General features: G+C 38.4%; 1 protein-coding gene across 1 annotated transcript in view; it reads right to left on the bottom strand.

The window, feature by feature from the left end:
• Positions 1-1169: 1169 nt before the first annotated feature.
• Positions 1170-23454, bottom strand: part of LOC148028925 (uncharacterized) — a 145054-nt gene continuing 122769 nt past the window's right edge. The window contains exon 2 of the mRNA XM_087687696.1: positions 1170-1505. Coding sequence (XP_087543822.1) covers positions 1225-1505 — 281 coding nt within the window. The 3' untranslated portion in view covers positions 1170-1224. The remainder of the gene's footprint in view (positions 1506-23454) is intronic.

A 23454-nucleotide genomic window follows, 5' to 3' on the forward strand; every position in this document is an offset into this window, starting at 1 on the left:
TCACCTTTTTTGGCGATTGATGCATGGTGGCGTGAGTTTGTCACTTCCCCTCATTCTACTCAAGAAGGCAAAGATGATGATTGTAAGGCTAGAGAAAAAATTGACGTGCATAAGCATGCATGCATCACATTTTCGACTTCATGCTACATGATAATCAAGTACTCAAGTGAACACCCTTTGCACAAAAGAAGAATACTACAATATCCATTATCAAGGATGTCAAGGTATAATAATGATAGTATTCATCTCAAGTTCAAGTCTTCACAATAGTCAATATGTAGAAGTTTCACCCTATATGGAACTCTATTGAATGGAGATTGGGATAACAAAAAAAACCTGCTAATTTTAGGATAATTGTTTATGAGTTATGTTAGGAGAACAAATATCCCACTTCCAATTCGGCAAAACCATGATGTCCTACGTAGGGAATAGTCAATTTTCAACTAAAGTCAAGAAAAACCATAATTTGATAATGTAGATTATGAAACTATATAGAGCTTCAATTTATTAAGTGATACCTAGAAAAAGGGTTTTACACCATTAGGCTTTACTTATAGTGAGTGATTTAGAGCAAACATCATACATGTCTAATGAGTAAATTTGAAAATTTTGAGATTTATATAATATCAAATCACCCCTTACACCAATCACTTATTATATCATGTTGAAAGTAATAATAAATTACTAGATACACATATGAATATTTTGTTCAAGCTTTAAAGATGTCCAAAAGAAACCTTATCCTTCTGGATCAACAATACCTTTAAAAACTTGCAAATGATCTCATAGAGCTAGTATTTAACTATTATTATTTTGTTAGGACATGTCAATTCATAGTACTCCATAACATCTAGGCACAAACTATTGCAAATATGTTACTTATTTTAAAGGAAATGTATTTTAAGAGTTCAAAATTATGCTTGCAATCTAAAGTACATGATAATTGCATGCAAATAAGTATCATAATGCTATGTTGCATATTACATACTATGGTACAAGTACATGTAAGTTGTACATTCCTTATTAAGAAAACATGTACTATGATTTTTTATAAGGTGGAAAGCACTAGGGTGCTACAATAAGCTTCAAAGGTACATAGATGTGCATTTAGATCTACATGCTATACAAGCTTGTAGAGATTCTCACAAGGAATTGCATTTATTATTCTCACCGCACACACTTGACAATATATTTGACGAACCCGTAACTTTGTGGTGTTCCTGATCACTTTGATGAGAGATGCTCCTCAAGTGCAGAACCAAAAATGGACATCTCCTCCTTAATGAAATCATGGAATTCATCCTCTCTAACCTCATCAAATTCAAAAGTCCATTTCTTTAAGCATGTATTTGGCTTAGGCCCAGGTCCCAACTTCATTGAGTATATCAAGGTCGCATTCTCATGTTTTCCAAGATGCCCTCCTTCAAAAATTCTAGCCTTTAAGTAATAATCCTTGTGATCAATCTCTTCCCATACAGCCTTGATGTAGTCAAAGTGAGGAAAAGCTGCAACAAAAGGAAGCTGATGTTAGGTGATCAATCCCATGAAGAATTGTTAACAAAAGTAGAACCTAATGGTTGATTAAATTGACTAGAAAGATCAATGAACCCACAATGTGTAGATAACGAGAGAGAGAGAGAGAGAGAGAGAGAGAGAGAGAGAGAGAGAGAGAGAGAGAGAGAAGCATTACCATGTAATGTTGATTGGGTTCTAAATGACCTCTACGTGGCCATGGAGGGCTACATGTTGAAATTGGTAATGGTGGGAAGATAAATAACAGGTTTGAGAGGGAGAGAGTGTGTGTGGGAGAGAGAGAGGGAGTGAGTGAGCGAGAGAGTGCGTGTGTGTCTGTGTGTGTATCCGCGCTCTACCAAATCACTTAACAAGCCAAAGGGAAAGTTATTATGGTCCATAAAAACTTTTTAATGCTAATAGAATATGTTGTAGTTAATATGGTCCATAAATTTTTTTAAATGCTAATAGAACATGTTATACTTATCACAACAACTTTAAGCTAATATTTATCACAATTTTTAAATGCTAATAGAAGTTGTTGTTATCACTATTTTTTAAAATGCTAATAGAATAAGTTGCTTGATCAAAGAGTGATAACAACCACATCATTTCATAGTGATAACTAATAGTAGGAACGAAATAAAAATATCCTTTTAAGCCACTCAAATAAGCCATCTCAAGACTATTACATCCTCACTTTTATTATAATGACTACATAAAGTATATTGCTGGCTATAAGTCAATTGCTTATAATTTTTTAAGTTAGAGATTTTTCCACAAAGCTTACATCATGAAATAGGAAACTAGAAAAGCTTGGCTACGCATCTTCTAAGAAAACAATGACCTTCATGGGTATTCCATTCAATAGGGGAGATTTGAACTCAAAAATGGGCCTTCTAAGGAATACCATGTCATAATATTCCCTAAAAAAGGGAGGCACTATAATTTTTTTGCAAACGAGCTCCAAAATTGTCAAACTTTGAGGATTTAGATTTTACTCATCAAGATCTTTCAGGTGATATATGGGTTGATAGGGTTTGGAAGTGAGATAATGAAGTTATACCAAAGATTTCCTTTGGCCCAAGGAATATTATGCTACTATGCCCCTCCTTTTTTAGGGAATATTATGACAGTATTCTCCCCTAATGTGAGCGGAGTGAGCTCACGCTAAGCAACTCAATGAACATAACCAAAGAGGTTGCTAAAAGCTACGGAATAAACTTTGCAAGTTTAGCTACTTACTTGAGGTTTCATTTGACAAGGAGTAGTTGCAATGATAGTAGTGCAAATCATAAAAGGGACAACAAACAACCAAAGTACAAAATGAGAGCACTATCACATGCAACCAAACCCAAATACCAAAGAGAATACTCCAATTACAATCCAATTACCAACTCAAGGTAGTGGGCAAGTGGAAGCTCTTAGGAGACAATCCATCGTGGATACCTCAGCTATAAAGTCTATCAACCTGCAAGGATTCCCTTCAATCCATGAACCGCCTCCACACCTTCTTGAACATAGTCTCAAAAATTTTGGGCCTTTGACACAAGCATGCTTTTACAATCTTCTTAGTTTTCCCATCCTCTTCCACAACTTCCACTTCTTTAGCTCTATCTCCACATGCTCCTGCTACTCTATAAATGGTACTTCCTCTGTTGCCTTCTCAAAAAAACACATCAGCCACACCACTACTACAAAGTCCAACAACAATTGCAGACACCTCCACACCTCAAACACCGTTGCCTTCTCTCTGCGAGACTAGCACCCATACTTAGCTTGCTGCCGCCTGCACCCTCTCCTTGACTTCTCAACCACCCCTTCCCTTGGACTCAAGTTATCTAGCCTAAAACCCTTGAGTCACACATCTAGATGATGACCTAAATCTCAAGTTGTAATTATCGTGATGTGAGGTGAAAACTTTGGCAAGCAATAAGGAAATATCCAATATATTATCTTAAAAGACGTATCTTCATCTCACTTATAATATAGTCTCATGATTCTATTAGACTTAAGGCACAACGTTGGTTTGTTCCTTTCTTTTATGACTACTCAAGGCATCATTATTTCATCTCTAGATCCTTGAAGATCCTTAGAAAAATGCCTCATAATGGTAGTTTATCAATATTTCTCTAATTTCTTGCCAAGGTTGGAAGACTCAAATGCAACAATGACAGTGTACAATATGCATTTGAAGCTTTGTGTTATGCATTATACTTAGAGAATTCACACATGAAACTCTATATAGCACTTGTATTTGAAGATTATGTGTAAAACACCTTATACATTTGATGAGTATATTGACCCTTTATATGCATTTTTCTAGAAGTAGAATATCTCTTTGTAAAAATATTCCCACATTTTCAAAATTATAAACCCCTTATATATCTATGTACATTATAGCTTTAATTCTCTATAGAAGGTATAATACAAGGGATGTGCCATCTTGGATGGCCAAATAAAAATGCTTCAAGCCTATATATTGGTTCAAAAATTTTGAGATTATTTTATGTTTATGCTTCTAAGGATATATATATATATATATATATATATTTCCAAGAATGCTACTATTGTCAAAATTCTATGCTAGTATGCCATGTGATATGTGTGTATCTCATCCTTTGCTAATCATTAGCATTGTGAAAGCATAATCATATCACTATGCTAGATGGAAAACTTTATATATCTCAATTGCAATGGCATGTTGTGGGTATGGCTCTTCTTAGTCCTTAGAGGGATTCTTAGGTTGACCAAAACCCTTCCTTCCATATATAACATTATTTCATCCCCGTTTTAGAAATACTAGGCTTAGTTGAGTATGAGATATCTACTTCTACTGCTCAATAGAAGCATTGGCAGTAGTCTAACACCTATCCAAGAAGGGTCACTTTGCAGAGAGCACCTAACACACCACTTGTCTCATAGAGAGTGTCAGTTGCTTCCATGGCCTCAAGGACTAGTACTCTACCACATTCTTCCCCTAATTTTAGCTTGAGTTCTATCTTATGAAAGGTGGTATTGCTCTAGTCATTCTTCTTAAAGTTCTCAAGCTCTCTCTCACAATCTCTTGGAGGGGTATCCTTCTCTCTACCTCTCTCTCGTAGCCTCTCGGGGTCTCCTTATGCTCCCTTGTGCCTCCCCATGCCTCATATTTATAATGAATTAGAGAGGAGGGGATAAGATTGAGAACAAGAGTGGAGGGGCTCTTGGAAGACTCAATGATCTGATGCTCAGATCATAAATTTGATGGTTGCATTGGCTCCAGAAGGGGGGTAAAACCCCAAGACACTTGCTTAGAAAGCTCTTAGTTCATTCCTTATTCTTTTCTCTCTTCAAAGTGCTATCTACTGCTTATAGACTACGATCACAATGCACACGATTTCACCAATCACTTTTCTTTATCTTTTTCTTTTTATAAAATCTCCAAAACTAACTAAAACATCACTTATATTTTCTTTTAAAGGACTTTCAGTTCTATCTTTTTAGGATAATATCTAAAATATACTAGTTTTTTTGCCCAAAAATCTAATATTTTTGGACCATCCAAACTATACACATTAATACTAGTGATTAATATGGCTCATAAGTCTCGTTCATGCTGTAACTTCCGTGAAGGGTAGCTATGGTCCTTATCAATTCGAGAAAAATGTCAGATTACGACTCTTGGTTTATTTTAAAATATATTTTTAATTAAATCAAAATTATTAGTTATTAATGTTAGTAAGTTTTTACCTTAGTTAGTCTTTAGTTAGTAATCTTACTAACTTATTAATTGACTAACTAACTTTCGAACTAATCAACTAACTTTTATTGCATGGAAATATTACAAGCAAGGCCAATTAGATTTCTCATCATTGGAAATATCAATCTTCACCATTAGGAACACCCTATATTTCTATTACAACTTTCCAACTCAAGCCTTAGTTTTCCACATCTCCAATTCAAATCCAAGTATACTACCTTTGACTAGAAGTGCCAAAGTATTGACTTTTGTCTAGGAAGAGGTAAATGTTCACCTACTTTAGGAAGCTAATTATTGAAATGGAAAATATAAGAGCTTCTACATTGAGCATTGTACTAGTCCAAGAGTAGAAAAACAAATTTATATGCATGAATTAAGTTTTGGAAAGAGGTATAACTTTTGAGAACTTTAGCACATAATTTTAGGCACCATATGTTCATAAGATGAATATGTAATTATTCCCTTGTAAAGATATAGTCTTATAATTATATAGAAATAAATTGAGAGCCACGCTTACTCCTATGCAAATTGTAAAAACACCTAAGAGGTTGCATTAGAAGACATGTGACAGATGTGGATTTTGCGGGCATCTCTATTTACTTTTTCCCACATTGCGTCCACAATACCCAAAGTGGAATGGCAAAATGAGAAGAAATAGTCATAATGGAGAAGCATGAGGGTGTCTAACGTAAAGCAAGAACTCTAACCCTAATCTCTATAGTTTGTAAAAATGAATAGAGAGCTCATTGCCATGTGTACAACATTTTAATCTTCCACTCTTCCATTTTCTTATATGCTTGCTTGTTGCTTCCATAACTTGAGAGAGAGAGAGAGAGAGTGTGTGTGTGTGTATGTTTGTGTGGGTGGGTGTGTGGTTGAGTGAGGGACCAATAAGGGTGAAGCTCAATATTCACTCCTTGCTTCCATCTCTTCTTTTCCTCTTGCCTACATAGCTTGAATGGTTAAAGGTTAACTGAGTGTGGGATTGATTGGGAGACACTTTCTCCATCCTCTTCTTCTTCTCGTTCTTCTCCATCTTCCTTTATCAACATTTGACAAGGGCAGTGCATATTTGAAGAAGGATATGGTGGCTTGAGGAGCTACATTAATACCATCAATGAACCTCTCATGCATGTCACATTACATCATTGGGAATGCAAGTAGATCAATCTACAACATCCTCTTCATCTCTTTGTTTTTTTGTGTTCATGAGGAATGAGAGAGAAAGTTGAGATGGTTTGGACATAGAGTATGAACCAACTAGGTGATTGATAGTTGAGCCATGTGTGAGTCAAGCTCTTGAAATAATAAGAGTGTCTATCTATGAAATTTTTAGCTCTTGTTGAGCCCAACAATTTCTAATTAAAAAAATTAAAACTCTCACCCTAGTTTCTTTATTTCAATACTTTAAATTCACCGTTAAAATTACTCATACAGACAAATGCTTCGTTTTACATTATTATATCCTCGAATATACTTAGATCACTAAGTATAGTCAAGTCCAACTAGAGAAAATATAGAAAATTTTTAAGAAAAACAATCTAAAAGACCTTCAAAATCCCTTAGATCCAGTTTAATATTTAATTTTAAGAAATAAGTAGAAGAGATAAGCTACAATATATCATTATGCAAAGACAATATTACATAGATGATAAAACTCCAATCTGCAATTTAATTATCATTTTAACTAGTATGATTGACTAATTACATTATGTATTATCACATGCTTGGATCATAATAAACTAAGATTATTTAAATTGAAAGTACTCAGAAGTTTAAAAAAAGTTTATATTTGTTCTTTATAAAAAAATTTTACAAGGATTCCACTATCTCAAGGATATGTGGAGAAGAACATTGTTTACATGTCATGGATTGCTCACTACGAATCCTGACTTTTCTATTACCTAACTTGAAATAGAAGTTGTAGAGGGACTCATTGGACATTAGTTGGATTTCTTGTCTCAGAAAAGATATGGGCTAATGGCTCTCTGCACTAACCACAAAAGGATTATGACCATTCAGCAAGATAACCACATCTATGAGAGCTGTATATGTCTCATCTCGAGTATCTTGATCCAAGCTGATCCACTCCCCTTGCAAAAGTTGACATCTTTTATATCGAAAGCGAATGCACAAAGTTTGTCTAGTGATGAAATACATGTAATAAAAACAAAAATAATGGTAAGTAAAAGTGACTAACACAACAATTCATCTAAGCAAGACCTATGTCAATTAAATCAAGGCATTCAAAGTAGTGAAAAAGATTTACCTGAATGTGAGATCAGATTGGTTGACCCTGACTCAATTGTCTCATGAAAATGTGTTCTTTTCACTTGCCAAGGCTCACCCAATATCTGACTCACACTTGCATTGATAAGTAATCTTTGATTTCTTTAGGACATCACATGAACCAAAAAAATGTGCAAATAATGAGAATGGAATAAACCAACTAAGATGCACATCTTTGGAGCACGTGGTGGGTTTCATAGCACTATTGATGTCATATTTTATCTTGGACTTACATGTTCCTGACAGCTCTAAGCTACTAATCAACCATTCACCACTAGATAGTGGCAGCAATGGGACATGCTGCAATCTCTGGCTTTAATCTCTGTCTTTCTACTACACATTAGGGCCAAAAACGCTTCAAAAATGGCACTTGTAAGAAAGTGATTAAGTTGCTAATTAGTTGAGGTTTAGGAAGAATAAAACCTCTAAATTTGGTTGTCCAGATGTGATTAATGAGAGAATATTTGGTTCATTGAAGAGGTCGGCCATTAATTGCCCTCATCTTTTAATCCAGGTCAGGGGTCACCTTTTCGGCCGTTTATTGTCTTGGAACTCGAGAGATTTTGTATTTTCGAGATTTTCGTACGAACTTCGCATTTGTTTGCTCCCGCGTTTTCTTTCTATACACTATTCTCTTTTACCATTCCTTTTGCTGCACTTGCTTTCTTTCACTGTGAGATTCTTGCTCGGTTCATTTGCTAGAATGTCTAGCAATACTACTTCAAATAACACAGGCGCAAGCACACGTAAATACAAGCTATCTATTCAGCTAGATCCGACTTACACATCTTGGAGAAGTATACATCATCGAGTATTGATAGATGAGATTGAAGCCAACAGGTTGCGAACACAAGGAATGAAGCATATAGATTTGTGGGTGGATGGAAATATCTATCCCAGGGATCCTTCTATAGGTAAACCACCTCCTTTTTTGAATGTCCATGACTATATAAGATATGCTGGAGAAGGTTACAATGGAATGCTTGGCTACTGTATGAGGTTATACTCTGCATCTTACACATATATAGCTCAAGTGCACGAAATGAAAAAAGCACTAGAAACTACACAAACAAAAATTTTAGAGTTGACAAGTCAGATTGATATTTTGAAAAATATTAACAATTCATTGCAGAATAAGCTAATACGCTTGAGAGAAACTCCAGTAGGATTTAGAGAGAGGAAGAGACCGTTAAAAAATATAACCAGCTTGTGTGAGAGAGCAAAGAAAAGGAGACTAAATCTTACAAAGAAATATGTCTCTAACATATTAGGCATAAATATCCGAGAGAATGAGGAAAGAATCAAACTTTTGAAGGAAACCATGAATAAGAAAGACATTTTGAGGATTCTTAAGTCACCAGAAAATGTGGATTTGAGAGGTCCAACTCTGAGAGAGTTAGTGAAGGATTTAAAAGGCACAGTGAAAGCAAATGAAATCGTAGAGACATGCGATACTGTGGGTATAAGTCGAAAAGGTTACCGTGCTATCTCTGGATTATGGTTTAAAAATCTTAAATGCAATAGGGTAACTATATTTGGATTGCCCCGAGCCCTTGCAGTTTCCACTGCAAGAATTTCCATGAATCGCAAGATTCCACATGTTTTTGGAGATTACTTTCACATCGAAAGGTCTATGTCCTATGAAAAACAAAAAAAACAGGCAATTTTTGATTACAATGAGTTTAACAATATATGGGTTGATCTAAAAAAGGTGCAAATTGCAATGGTTCACATGTATAAAATCACAGTAGAAGAAAGTTATGGTGTTCTAAAGTTTGCCTTGAAGTTGGATGAAGCACAGATTCAAAAGGGACAGAAGATGGAAAGAATTAGCATTTGCCTCATGAACATGGCATTGGACCATGGCAATGGCGAGGGCAAAGCTCCATTGCATAAGATCCAATCCGAGATGGAGATTTGGTGGATTGGTGTAGCCCAGGTACCAATTGAAAATCATCAAACGTTGAAATGGTTGTTCAACCATACAGGTATTCCAAATATCATTAAGTCTCAAAGTGAAGGCGAAATGTTGGTAGTTGATGGGGTTGGTAAATTTAATGTGGAATGGCATATGAGTGCTGATTTGAAAACTATCAAATGTATGCTTGGAATATGTAATGGTGCAAATGCAAAATATCCTTGCATTTATTGCATGGAAAGTATTGGATCCAAAGATTGGAGTAGTTTGCGACCAGTAAGAAGAGCCCCAAATAGAGACTCTATAGATTTGAGTAAATTTAAAAACATAGAAGACATCTAGGATCCCATTCTTTCCATCTCTCTTAAGAATGTTCATATTTGTACTTTGCATGCAGAGATTAGAATAATCGATAAGCTTCTCAGGTTGCATCTTGACTACGCATATTCCATTAAGCCATTATCTTTATCAGATGAGTGTATTGATAAATGCGAGGCATTGCTATCGAAAATGGGATTTCATGGGGGCCAAGTTCACTTGGGAAAGGATCCAATACTTTCAGGAAAAACAAGAGATATCTTGGCCGATGTCTCTATGGGAGGCTCAAAAGCTAGACGATTCTTAGGAAACCATTCAGGAAAGCAGGTGAATGCGGCTTGGGAGTGTTGGAGAGAGCTATGTGAGATCACAACAAATGTTGCAAGCACGCCGAGGCTTGCGTTTCTTACAATGGAGGTCTGGATACACCTTGATGTTTTTCTGAAACTCCTCAGGCAACATAAGACAACATATACATATGCGGAAGAGTTCAAAAGATCAATCACAAAGCTTGTTAAGGCGATAAAAGAGGCATGGGGAGAAAAAGATATCACTTTTTATCTGGTAAAGTAATAATTATTTAATATCGGCTTATTTTGACAGGTTTTTCAATTGGTATAAAATTTGTGTTACTTTGTATTGCAGCATATTCTTCATATTCATGGACCTTTCTTTGTGGAGGAGCATGGCCCCTTAGCAACTTATAGCAACCAAGGCATGGAAAAATCCCACTATCAAGCACGCACAAGTTATTTTCGAAGCACAAGGCATGGGGGAGGAGTTACAAAAAGCAATGCTTTAGAGGAGCTATTCAACTGGTTTTTTCGACGACAACTTCAAAGAATGCAAATAAAAGACGGCAATGACACATGAGCAATCGCACTTTTATATATAAGAAAGAATATATACAAAGCTAGTTTTCCAAAACTCTCACATTCTCTTCCTCCTCAGGAATCTTTCCTCTATAACGTAGAAATTTTTTTCTCTTGTAGCCAGCTATAGATTTTACATCAGTTCTGTCTGTAGCTAAGGCGTAGGATGAAAACGCCAAAAAGTATCCTGCTCTAGAAGCAGAGTAACCTGGACCGTAGCCAAAAATCCTAATTGCTGCAGTCTTTTCCAAAAACATTATTTTGTGGGCATTATATTGTAATCCTGAGAAACCTAGAAGCCTTGTAAGAGCTTTAATACAAAGTATCGGCCATGCTGCGTCCTCTGAGAAACTACTATGAAGTACAAAAAACGATTCAGGGTCAATCCTAGCCAAGTAGTGGCCGAGTGTAATGTCTTTGGTGGTGTTACTAGCAGCTCTCGATCCTTTGCCACGCCCCAAGAAGTTATCTGTATCGGCAATCTCCAACTGCAAATAAAACCCATACTGAATGAGCATGAAATGTAAACCTACCAATGTGTAAAAGCAAATTCAAAATTATCTTACCACTTGATTTTCATCGTACTTCAATTTAAACGGATTCCATAAATTAATTGATGATGCTGTCTCATTGGTGTTAGTCAATTCTTTAACATATTCAGACTCCTCTCTTTCAAAATTGGAAATGCCGAGCTCGCTTTGAATGCGATCGAAGTCCTCATCAGTAATACTCAACTCTTTTTCAGCTTCTTTGGCCTTTTCAAAACAAAGAGAGAATGCCTCACCAGCATCAATAAACTTATCATCTAGAGTTTCTTTATCAAGTTTCAGAATCTCTTCCTTTGATTCATTTTCTGTGTCAATTATCCCATTAGCAGCATCAGATGCCTCTGCAATAATTGCAAGACAATAATCTTCCCTGAGATTAAAAAGTTTTTGAATATCTGATAGTAAAATGTACTCCTTGTCCTTGAAAGGTATACATGGCGGGGAAGGAACAATATGGTGAGAACTCTCATCAGGTTGAGGGTTTGTATCTCCTTGGCTCTCCTCAATGATAGTCTCAGCTTTGAAGTGAGCAAAATCCAAATTCTCAGCAATGGAAGCCTCAAAATCTGTATCTACAACCTCCTCTATTTCCCTTTCATCTGCCAGATTATCCAACATGCAAAAGCTGGCAGTCTTTGCTCCTTCCAACTGTTGCTCCTCAGCTTTCATAGGGTATTTGACAAGGATGAACATAATAAAAGCAGCAGATTTTCTCATCATCTTGCAGTTTTTGGAATGAGTGCAGCAAAATATGTCTGTTGAATGAAACCTCTCCAGAGAGTGGGCCCTGCACTTTCTAGTAAATATTGCCTTTTCATTTCCTGTTGACCCAATGGGAATATGGACATATTCAATTGTGCCAACTTCAACAGAAGGACCTGCAAGAGTTTCAAACTCCAAAAAGTCCTCCACAATATATTTTTCACAAGATTTCAGAACTTTGTCAAGTTCCCAATCAGGATTAAAAATATTTTTCACAACTCCATAGAATGAGAGATCCATTCCATTCTGAAGAATAAAATCAAGTAGCCTCTCTGATGGAGTGATATCAATGAGCTCTGATACTCCTTGACCTCTCACTACTGGCGTTCGCTTCCCTGGAGATGTACTTGGCTTTCTCACACTGGTGGCAGAGGATGGAGAGGAAAAAGAATGCACAGGCTGATCAGCTGTTGATGCACTTGAGCCTTTTGAAAGCCTTCTTCTTTTACCAGTTCCTGAAGAAACCTTGGATTGTATGGGTTCAGACATGTTTCCAACTTCTGACGATACGGCGCGATAAGAGAGAAACGATTCAGACGGAAAGGCCCCCTCGCGCCGTATCGGTGATCCCAGTAAGAAGCGCTAGAGCCACAACAAAGGTGGTCACACGAGCTTCAGGAACGCTGAAAGAAGACTAGATCTACAGAACCTCCGAAACGAAGCGAAGAGAGCAAAGCGAAGAAAACCAACAGTCGCTCTCGCACCGTATCAGCAATACAAACAAAGGTTTGAAACCGAAAAAAGCCGTACAGATAAGAAACACACCCTTATGTAGGCGCGGATTATGCCACCTGGCAGTATCCGTTAGTCTCATACACGTGGCAGTAGCCATTGGGCAACACGTGGCCGAAAACCACGTGGCGAACAAGTGGACCGGTCATTACTTGACACGTAGCATACGGACCATAAATGCAAATACGTGGCACAATCAGTATCGGACACGTGTCTGACACGTGTCATGATTTACCTGGGTATATAAGTGGTCATTTGTCCGACGTGTACACTTTTCATTTCTCGAGCTCTTCCCGCCTTGCTTGCCGATACGGTGCGATACAAGTCCTTTTTTCGCTAGCAAAAAGAGGTGTGCCGATACGGAGCGAGGGCGTCCAAACGGTGTGCTCGTTTTCTCCTAATCGCGCCGTATCGTCGTCTCATCTCCAATACGGAGCGAGGGCGTCCAAACGGTGTGGTCGTTTTCTCCTAATCGCGCCGTATCGTCTTCTCATCTCCAATACGGAGCGAGGGCGTCCAAACGGTGTGCTCGTTTTCTCCTAATCGCGCCGTATCAGCTTCTCATCTCCAATACGGAGCGAGGGCGTCCAAACGGTGTGGTCGTTTTCTCCTTATCGCGCTGTATCGGCTTCTGATCTCCAATACGGAGCGAGGGCGTCCAAACCGTGTGCTTGTTTTCTCCCTATCGCGCCGTATCGGCTTCTGATCTCCAATACGGAGCGAGGGCGCTGTTCCATTCTGCTCGCTTTGTTCATATCGCGCCGTATCGGAATTGCTCATTTCGTCACTTTCCTCGCCAGTTTGTCTTTCAGTTATTGTCCTTCTGGTTGTTATTTTTCCTTTTCTGGATGGCAAGGACAAAGCAAACTGCAAGAAGAGTGTATCTAGATGGGAAGGACAGTGGGGGTAGAAGAAAGTTAAAATTTGATGAATCTAAGGGGGTAGAAGAAGCTGGTCCATCACAGGCTCCAGAGCATTTTACAACAGAAATCCCTCCTACACCAGTTGTTGTCCTTACATCTTCCATAAATGTTTCTTCACCTGAAGTTGAGGAAGCAAAGGATGAGGCTAACCCTATGAAAGATTCATTCCATACAATGGTACCTGAGCCCACATCTGCTGAAGCCACTGAACACCCCAAGCCACAAAAGAGAAAGAGGAAGTCCAGGTTCTTCTATATGCAAAGATGTTTCAATGAGATCAGGAAAGCCCAGAGAGCTACACAGCATGTCATTCCAAAAGCTGCTTTTATAAGGGTGGTTAAAGAGATCTCTGATAGATTGTCTCAAGTGGCAACTGTCTCTGGTTTAAATAAGAAGTGGCAACTCTCAGCCATTCTTGCCCTGCAAGAGGCCGCAGAAGATTTTGTTATTGATTTCATGAATGACGCTTACATTGCTGCCGCCCATGCTCATAGGATCACCCTTATGAATAAAGATTTCAGCATCATTAGCAGAATGAGGTATAGGTTTGACAAAGTCCTGAGGCCCTTGCCTTCCAATGATCAAAAAGCCTTTGAAATCCTTAACGTTCCCCCAAAATTGTCCAGGAAAGAGAAAAAGCTAAATGTTGAAGATGTTAGTGACCTTTACCCTACAAGGGGTGCCACCCAGCAGGAGGCTTTCTTGAGTGAAAAAAATCAGGAGGTGTTTGAAACATAAGACGATGTTTACAAGAGGAAAGCCGCATCACTTGCTCCCGTCAACAGCGAGAGGATGGGCAAAGTGTATGGGCAGATTCTTGTGAATGTTGCTGGGGAATCTGAGGAGGAATATCTTAGTATATCTCCCGAGGACAAGCCCATGTTGGAAAAAAGGGATGTCCAACTATCTGACTCCGTGGTATTTTGTTGCATAAGGTAAGGTTTTTTGTTGCATAAGTTAAGTCTTTTCAATTATATTTTGGATGAAATTGGTATTGAATAGCTTTTACTATTATCTGCAGGGCATTGGTGTCCTCTCTCACTCTCGATATCTGAAGAACCATATACATTGTTGATCCACTTCTCTCTGTGGGACTTTTTGCAAAATCTGGTTCTAATATTTCACCATTTTTTCATAGCTTCGATAGTGTGAGAAATTACCACATCTTTTTCCCTTATGTAGAAAGGTATTTTTCTTTTTCTGTAGAGGAGAATTTATGTTCATTTGCTTTCACCCTTCTACTCACCTCTTTTATGAATTTGCAGAGGGCATTGGAGTCTCATCTACATTAATTGTCTTTCAAGGGAAATTATCTTTATGAATTCTCTCAGCGGTGTTCACGGTCAAGCATGAATGTATGTTGGAAGAAAATTACTTACTTTGATTTCTTTTATAAATAATATTTTGAACTTACAAAGCTTCCTTTTGCAGTGCTGGTAGACTCGTTTCTACATTTTTGGATACAACATACGAGGATCTTGCTGATCCTCAAAGGCCGTATACTTTTCTTCTACAAGAAGTTCCATTGCAAAGCGATGCGCATTCTTGTGGATGGAGAGTTATCTCAAACATTTGCAGAACAATGGATTCAAAGCTGTTACAAATAGAAGGAGTGAATGTAAGTTTATTTCATTTGATGTTTGTGTAACCCTTATCATGATGTCTTTTCACTAACTTATAACATTTATTCTTACAGTGTAGAGACTATCCTGAATCATATGTTTGGTGGATAAGGGAGAGATGCATCGAGATGATTCTAGACAAAGCAATCACACCGTATGATCCTGACTTCCCTCTTCCTCCCAAAACTTCAATGGCAAAGGGCACAAGCAAGGGAAAGGTCAAGGGAAAGGGTAAGGACAATGGCAATGGTAAAGACAAGGGCAAGGGAAAAGGTAATGGGACCACTGCTGCAGAGTCTAAGAAAAAAGGAATGCCAGTGCTCTCTCCTCTTAAATTTGATCCATCCCCTCTTAAGCCCCAAGAAAGGAGACTACCTGTAAAGGTCAAATTTTTTCAACAATCAAAGAAAGGCTCTGTGAGAAAAAATATCTTTGAAGAAATCGATAAAGAATGAAAATAGCAAACATAAGCATACACGAGCCATTTTATTTTGGCTTTGTACATTTTTATGCAATTTTTGTACCTCATTGTGTAATGAAAATTTTCACTTGTAAATCGAATGTAATGTACATTTTATACACGAGCCTTATTATTTTGGCCTTGTACATTTTTATGCAATTTTTGTACCTCATTGTGTAATGAAAATTTTCACTTGTAAATCGGATGCAATGTACATTTTATTTATACACATTTGAAAGGCGACTTGCTTCACGATAGCTTATGAAGTTCCCATTAAAAAATATCTTAAGGACAGTCTATTAAGATAAATTCCTGCCAAGTTTTCATTCTTAAGGCCCCAAACTCACAATTGTGGGAGACAAACAACTCGTACAAAAGAAAGAGCGCTTGGCTCTTTTACCAATTGTTACACCATTCACTTTGAACTTATATCTAGGGGATGTATTGTCTAGCAATTCCAAGGTATCCCTCACATCTTTCAGACTCCAATTGGAAGTAACACTCACCTTCTTTACTTCTTCATGGGGAAAAACGTGCACCACAAGTTTATATGTTGTGTTCTCTGTATCAGAATCCAAGGGAACCCAAATACTCAATCTTAGTTTGTATCGCCTGTAATCAAAGGCCAAAGCAAGATTTTGGCGAGGGATACTGTAAGCCAAAGCCAAGGATTGAGGGCATGCACTGCACCTCAAGATATCACCTTTATGATCGCACTCTCTAGATTTCCAATGTGTCCCTATAGTGTTGTCCAAATCCTCTTCCGAAAAGTTTCTACTTAACCAGGATACCTTCGTTCTTTGTAAATTTGCTGTTTTGAAGCAAGCCACGAAGATATGGAGGGGTACAAACCATGATAAACGTATTCTTCTTGAGATCCTTCCAGCTGTCATGGACTTTTTAATATCCTGAGATATTTTGAATTTGAAACTCTGCACTGTTACCTTGTCAGGAATCTCCCAATTTAGAGATGAAAGACTTGGCAATGGCAAATCTTCGATATTCCCATACCTATCCGCTTTAGAGGGAACCACATACTGTGGATAATATATAAAAACCTTGCATTCACTATAAAAAGACACAGTTTGATCGGCATAAATAATGTCTGCCAATACCTTATGAATGGCATGGAAAGTCCCACTTAGGCTTTCCACAGGTTGCCATTCAATACTTGTTGACGGAAAGATATCTACAATGACGAACCGTTTGTTAGAACTTGCATAAATGGAAAAGAATTATATACGTTATTCAACTTATAACTTACAATGTGTTTGTTGGGGAACACGTTCGTTTGGAGGCAAGTGCATATCCTTGGCCATGTAAACATGTTGCACCTTGACAAACCAGCCTTCGGGCATAATTTTGAAGGCAATGATACGCCCCTTCCAGTGATGTTTTATATCTTCTCGTTTTCTTCTTTTCACCTTATGGGAGCCCTTGCAAGATGGCAGCATGGTAACCCAATCATTTACAGCAAAGGTTTTGGGCTCAAAATTTCCATCTACTCCCTAGCTATAGACTGTGCAAGAGTGTATTAAACGAGAAGGGCACCTGGAGGAAGTCATGAAAAGAATGAAAGCGCAGAGAAAGAAGCTCAAAGAGGGTTGAATGAACTAAAAAGTAGCGCCAAGAACCCAAATATGTATTGGGCGCCAAAAACAATATTGAAAGATCTCCCGACTTTCAAAAAACTCATTATTAATTTCATCACATCTCTGTCATGTATTTTGTCAGATTTGTAAGTAAATAACGTCTTTGGGACTCCAAAACATGTCAGACTTTAGGGGTTTTGGCTAAAAAAGAAGAGAGAATCACGAAATGGACTCCACTATCTCTAAAAAAGAGGAGACAAGAATACCATATTCTTGCACACGTGGCGAACTCTCTTTGGCCCTTTCCTTAATCCCATGATTAACAAAAGTGCATTTTTTGAAGCGTTTTTGGCCCTAATGATACAATGAATTATAAAAAAAGATATTTTGAGTTGCAAATTGACTTGCAGAGTTGTTATCATAGGTCAAAGAACCTATGTCTTCATGCCAAACATGTATCTTGCCGCTCAAACATTCCACATTCTACTATTCATGCAAAGTTGATGGATATAGAGCTATTACTAAAACAAGATTGACTTAGAATACAACAAAGATTTTTAAAAAAAACTTTGATGTAAAAGAATAAGCAATGATAAAATTTAAAAACTTGTTGTTTTTTTTATACTTTGCAATGTAGTTCTTGTCGTGTATAGAGATTTGTTTGTGCGTATAAATATGTTGGATTAACACTTCTGTTACTGTATTTGTTCCATTAAACACTTTTCTGAACTCTAAAATTCTACCTTTCCAGTGTTTTCTAGGGTTTGCAACATCCTTATGCCTGACCTTGAAACTCCCTTGAGTACTTGGGTGCATCAAAATTCAATCCAACTTATAGTACTTATTACAAATCCAATTACGCCACTATCTTTCCTATTGAAGACCTCCACTGCAAGTATGTTACTGATGTTTTTCCTCTATAAAGACATCTATAATAACCAAATAGAAAAGTTACCTATCTCAGGTGCATAATTTGCAAATGTTCTCTCAAAATGAAATGAAATTTAAATGGAGCAATTAAAAAAAAACATTGTACCTGTAATTCTTTTCACAAAGAAGCCCAGAGATGTTGAACAAGAAATTGTCTTATGACAAGACCATTGTTCCTTCATTGACAATTTCCTAGAGTACAAAAACAAAAGAAATATCAAGTCAAAGCATACATATAACTTACATAGGATTTGTCCAAATGAGTTGAAACTTAACTGTGGAGCAACAGAAAAAAGTGACAATATACATGTGGCTCTCTTTGCAAAGAAGCTCAAAGATGTTGAAGAAGTTGAGTTTTTATAAAAAATCATTGTTCTCCAACCTTGAAGACTCTTGGAGTAAAAAAACAAAGGAAATCTCATCATGCATATAACTTGCATAATTTTGTCCAAACGAGATAAAATTTAACTATGGAGCAGCAAAAAACAAGACAATATACCTGTAACTTTGTTTACAAAGAAACCGTAAGATGTCGAAGAAGAAGTTGAGTGTTCAAAAGATCATTGTTCTTAACTATAAGAGACTCCTACAGTACCAAAACAAAAGAAATTTCATGTCAAAGAATGCACATAACTTGCATAGGCTTTATTTACCATAGAACATCCATGGAAGAGAACAATATACTTGTAAAGTTTTGTGAAGAAAATATTAGGGCTTTGATAGAACAAGCTGACTCTCATAAAACATGTGAAACTCACTCTATGTTTGTGTAGAGGAAATGAAATTTCACAAGGTTATAGATAGGGCAAGCAACAATCAGACTGTAAAATTTTGTCAGGAAAGAAGAAGCGGGGAAAGAGATATGATAAATCTGAGTTTCACCTAAGAAAGAGGGGGAAACTGAAAAGGGGAGAAATGAAAGGTCAAACATAAAAAAATAAGAAAATGAAAATTCGAGTCATAAACTTCTAGGAAGTGTCAGCATTGTATTCTCCACATTTTCCCTTATTTTATTATTGAGGGAAGATTTGGGCCAAGAAATAGCTATAAGATTCATGTTACATGAATCAGGAATCCCAACTCTCTTAGTGATTAGGACTATATTTGTTTATTCACTCCTTAAGGGGCAAAAAAGAGAGTCCATATTTCTCCCAATGGCAACTACTGTAGGTCCTGAGCATGCTGAAAAACGAAATCTGCATATCCATGCTGATGGCACCTTCAGGCCTAAAGAGAGTAGAATGCAAGTCCAAGTACTGGAGATGATGGGGAGGATCCCCAAGTGGCCAACGATGGCTACCAACAAGCTCGAATGAAGAGGGAAGCTTCGAGCTTCAAGAAGAAGCTTCAAACCTTGCTACCATGCCTGCATACTCTTCACAATAAACTCTTCTTCAACTTCAAGCTCTTGCACTTGAAGAAATGCTAATTGCATGAACCAAGCTCTGATACCATTTTGTTGAATTAGCTACAATGGATCTTTTGTGTAGAGATGCAGTTTGAGAGAGAGAAGAGATAGAGACACACAATTTATGCTATTGAAGAGTGTACCTCAATAATGATTTTAGATAGGTATATGTACTATGTATAGCCTAGCCCTTATGGGCGGACATGGGCATTGCCCTTTATCCCAACATGTGCACTGTGTACTATATACAAATCCATCTACAAGTGTATCATGCAGTACACTATGGGCACTGCCCTTTATCCCAACATGTGCACTATGTACTATGTACAGATCCATGTACAAGTGTATCATGCAGTATACTATGACTATGCAAGTGCTAGATATCCAACTAAATTAATAAGATTTTTCTCTAGATAGGCTTCCTTGCATTGTGCGCTATGCACTATGCTTTGTGCCTATGTACATGTGTAGTTGGTGGTGTGCGGGGTGCTTGATGCCTTCAATGTAGGTTGTAATGCACAATGTGTATAGTAAGTGAGAGTGTTAGGTGTAAATTGAAGTTTTTGATGGGTATATGTATTGTGTGCTCATTTGCACAGGTGCATTATTCGTGCACTGTGTAGCATTGGTCCATATATTAGTGCATTGTGGAGTGCAGTGGTGGGAGACTAAGGTGGCACAATAGTGGGATGTAGGTTAATTAGTAATGATCCTCTAAGCTAGATGCAAGAAGATACTATAGAAGGTTACCTATATGCCACTCAGGTATACAACAATGCATTGCAAGATATTTGTTCTTCCTTCCTCATTACTCTTGGCTCCCCCTTGTGAATAGGGCAAGTGTTGGCCAAGTGAGATAGAAAAAAGAAACAAGTTGAATGTACATAAGCACACATCTATTTTTTGTGTACTAGGGTGGTGTGCATTATTGCACGTGTACATGTGAATTGTGTACCACGCATCATGTGATATGCACCATACACTTAGTGAGTAAGGCTCATGCACATGGGTGTTATGTAAGCAAACTAATGTCACTATGAGATATAGACCTTATACCGACATTTAAAACGACGAAAATACAAACAACAAAATTTGTCCCTATCATTGCAAAAAGCGTCGTTATTAACGATGCCATAGAAACGTCGCTATTGGCGTCGCAAATGCGACACCAATAGTGATGCCAATAGTGACGTAACCAGTAAGTTTGCGACGCGCATAGCGACGGCCATAGCGACGCGAGCAGTAAATTTGCGACGCTAATAGCGATGGTAACAGGGATATAAAAAATTTTGTGGCAGGGCAGCAAGCTGCCCTGCCACATATAGCACTCTGTGCTGTATGAGAGCCATACAAAATAGTTTCTGCCATATTGTATACAAAGCGCTTGCAAAAGAAAATAATGTATACTGAAATCATAAAACTGATACATGAAATAAATACATAATCGCATAAAAAGCGATTGGTACAATCATGACAGGATATCACTAATACATAGAAAATGTCTACATAGATCATGCGACTAAAAAATAAAGGTGTGTGAGCTCCAAGGATCCAAGGGCGAGCTACAAATCCTCGTCTCCCGAAAGGTCGTCCCGTCGCAAAGGAGCATCGAACGGATTCTGCAGAAAAAGAAACAACACATCAATCCACCATACAATAATGCATTCAAATATCTCATGGTAACTACGGACAAGAAAGATGAGTGACTTACAGGGCCGCCACGTCAATACAATCGATCGATCAATGCATTGAGACCGAGCCTCTCTGCATATCGAGTCTCAAGGCCTTGCGGATCGCGATTTGTAATGGAGTACTACAAAGAAAACAAAATGCTAACTGTTAGAAACATGATTGTCAGTACAAAGAATATTTCAAAAAAACAAACAAGCAAAACAAAAGAAAAACTTACAAAGTCCTCCAAATATGTCCTGTGGCCACCACTCCCAAGATGATGGACCACTCCGGCCTCGAGTCGTGCCCTCGCTGCCTCGCACTGCTGACTCCAACGTCCTGGAGAATATGTAGCCTCCTCCCTTAGTCGGCGCCAGTCATCTGCATCTAACCACTCGGGCTTTGCAGGCCCACTCTTGATTGCCTTGCGCGCGTCAGATCGTCTATATGACATGCATGCACACATGCAATCCATTATCCAGCCCGTAGAGAATCTATCTACTGCGGCTGGCACTGGAAACTCCTCGTGCAAGGATGCTACTATATAGTCCTTGCTCCCCTCCGGTATGTTCTTCCAATGATCCAGGACGTTGTGTCAAAAAACTTGTTGGCACAACTCTCTCATGCGAGCCATCACCCTCCTCCCCTCATCATTCATGATGATGGCTCCTGACCTACTATCGACTAGATATCCATAACCCCTAAGAGTCTTCCTAAGATGGGTCCTCTCCCATCTGTGTCCACGCTCCTGGCCATATCCAGGAGACCCCTCTACATCCGGTGTACCGATGGGGGTAACCTCTCTCGGAGTGGCACCCAAAGGGGTAGCACCCAAAGGGGTGCCACCTGCTGACGGCTATGCAAAAGCCGGAGTAACTGGAGTAGATGTCCCCACAGGTGTGACAAATCCTAGAGGTGACGCAGCTCCAGCTGAACGACGAGACGGAGACATCACATCCTTGTCTCCACAGCAGCATTCCCCTGATCCCGATGCAGTCCCTCCCTCTGGCCCAAGTCGTGAGCGTTGAGATCGTCTGCTCGAAGCCGAAGCATCTGATCGCGCTGAAGCAGATCTAGCAGAGCGCCCTGACGAAGAACGAGATAGCTCTTGGTCTGCCATTTCTCTGAATCTCACGAGCTGGTCTGGAGACATGCGTACAAAGATGTCTTGCAACTCCTCATCGCTCATCCCTCAACTCATCCTGAAAATGTCACTTGCACAGATAAAAAATGGTGTTAGAATAATCAATTTAAATTATACAAAGCACAGTAATATAAATCATTTTTAAAAAATCCCTATTAAAATGCATATCTTATGTACCTTTATAAGAGATTGGTCAACGAATTGAGTAAGTGGATGCTCCAAGTATGAACTATCCTATGGTCCCATGTTAATCTCCTGACACAACTCCGCATACACTAGAAGGTCGATAGATATGTCACCACAAAAGAATGAGTCCGCCTCGTTCTCAAAAAATTCTTGGACTCCTGTATTTCCATCATCGTTAGCCGATGCTGGCTCCAAGCTTTCGATGGCCTCCACCCCTTGTAATATCGACCCCTCTATTTGCATATTATCTTCATCTATGCTCGAAACATCGCTTTGATCATATACTCTCGCACTTCGGGGAGTTGAAGGTATAATATACCACCATCGAGGTTGTCGGGGGTTTGGATAGAAGATTACCTGTTCACAAACACGTACAAAGCGAGTTCAAACCATTGTGACATAAAGCATGTCGTATTACAATTAGCAAGCAAATGACTCCATGCACCTGTTCACAATGGGCTGGCAACACAAAGGTGTCGCGCAAATCTGTCCATTTTTTTTCGGAATCTATTTCGAGAAATCCCGATGGACCTCGTCGAACTGTTGCTCCAACTCCTCCAAGTACCACTTTGAACCACTGCACATCGAATAGTATCATGGAGAAGCTACGGTAATCCATCGTAATAATACTTTGCAAGTTCCCAAAATACTCCATCTCATACACAACCGTGTTCAGATCCATTGCTCGTCATCGGCTCTCTTGCTCGAACCTTGCCATGACACCACAGTCCATTGTGGAGCGCATTTTGTCAATACGCTCCACACGAAAATGCCATCCGCGCGACCACACTGCACTATATATTTTGTACTGTACATTGAAACACT

This window comes from Lygodium microphyllum, chromosome 11 (assembly GCF_053477565.2).
Source record: "Lygodium microphyllum isolate KBCC chromosome 11, Lygodium_microphyllum_v1.1.10, whole genome shotgun sequence".
In the NCBI taxonomy this organism is placed as follows: domain Eukaryota; kingdom Viridiplantae; phylum Streptophyta; class Polypodiopsida; order Schizaeales; family Lygodiaceae; genus Lygodium; species Lygodium microphyllum.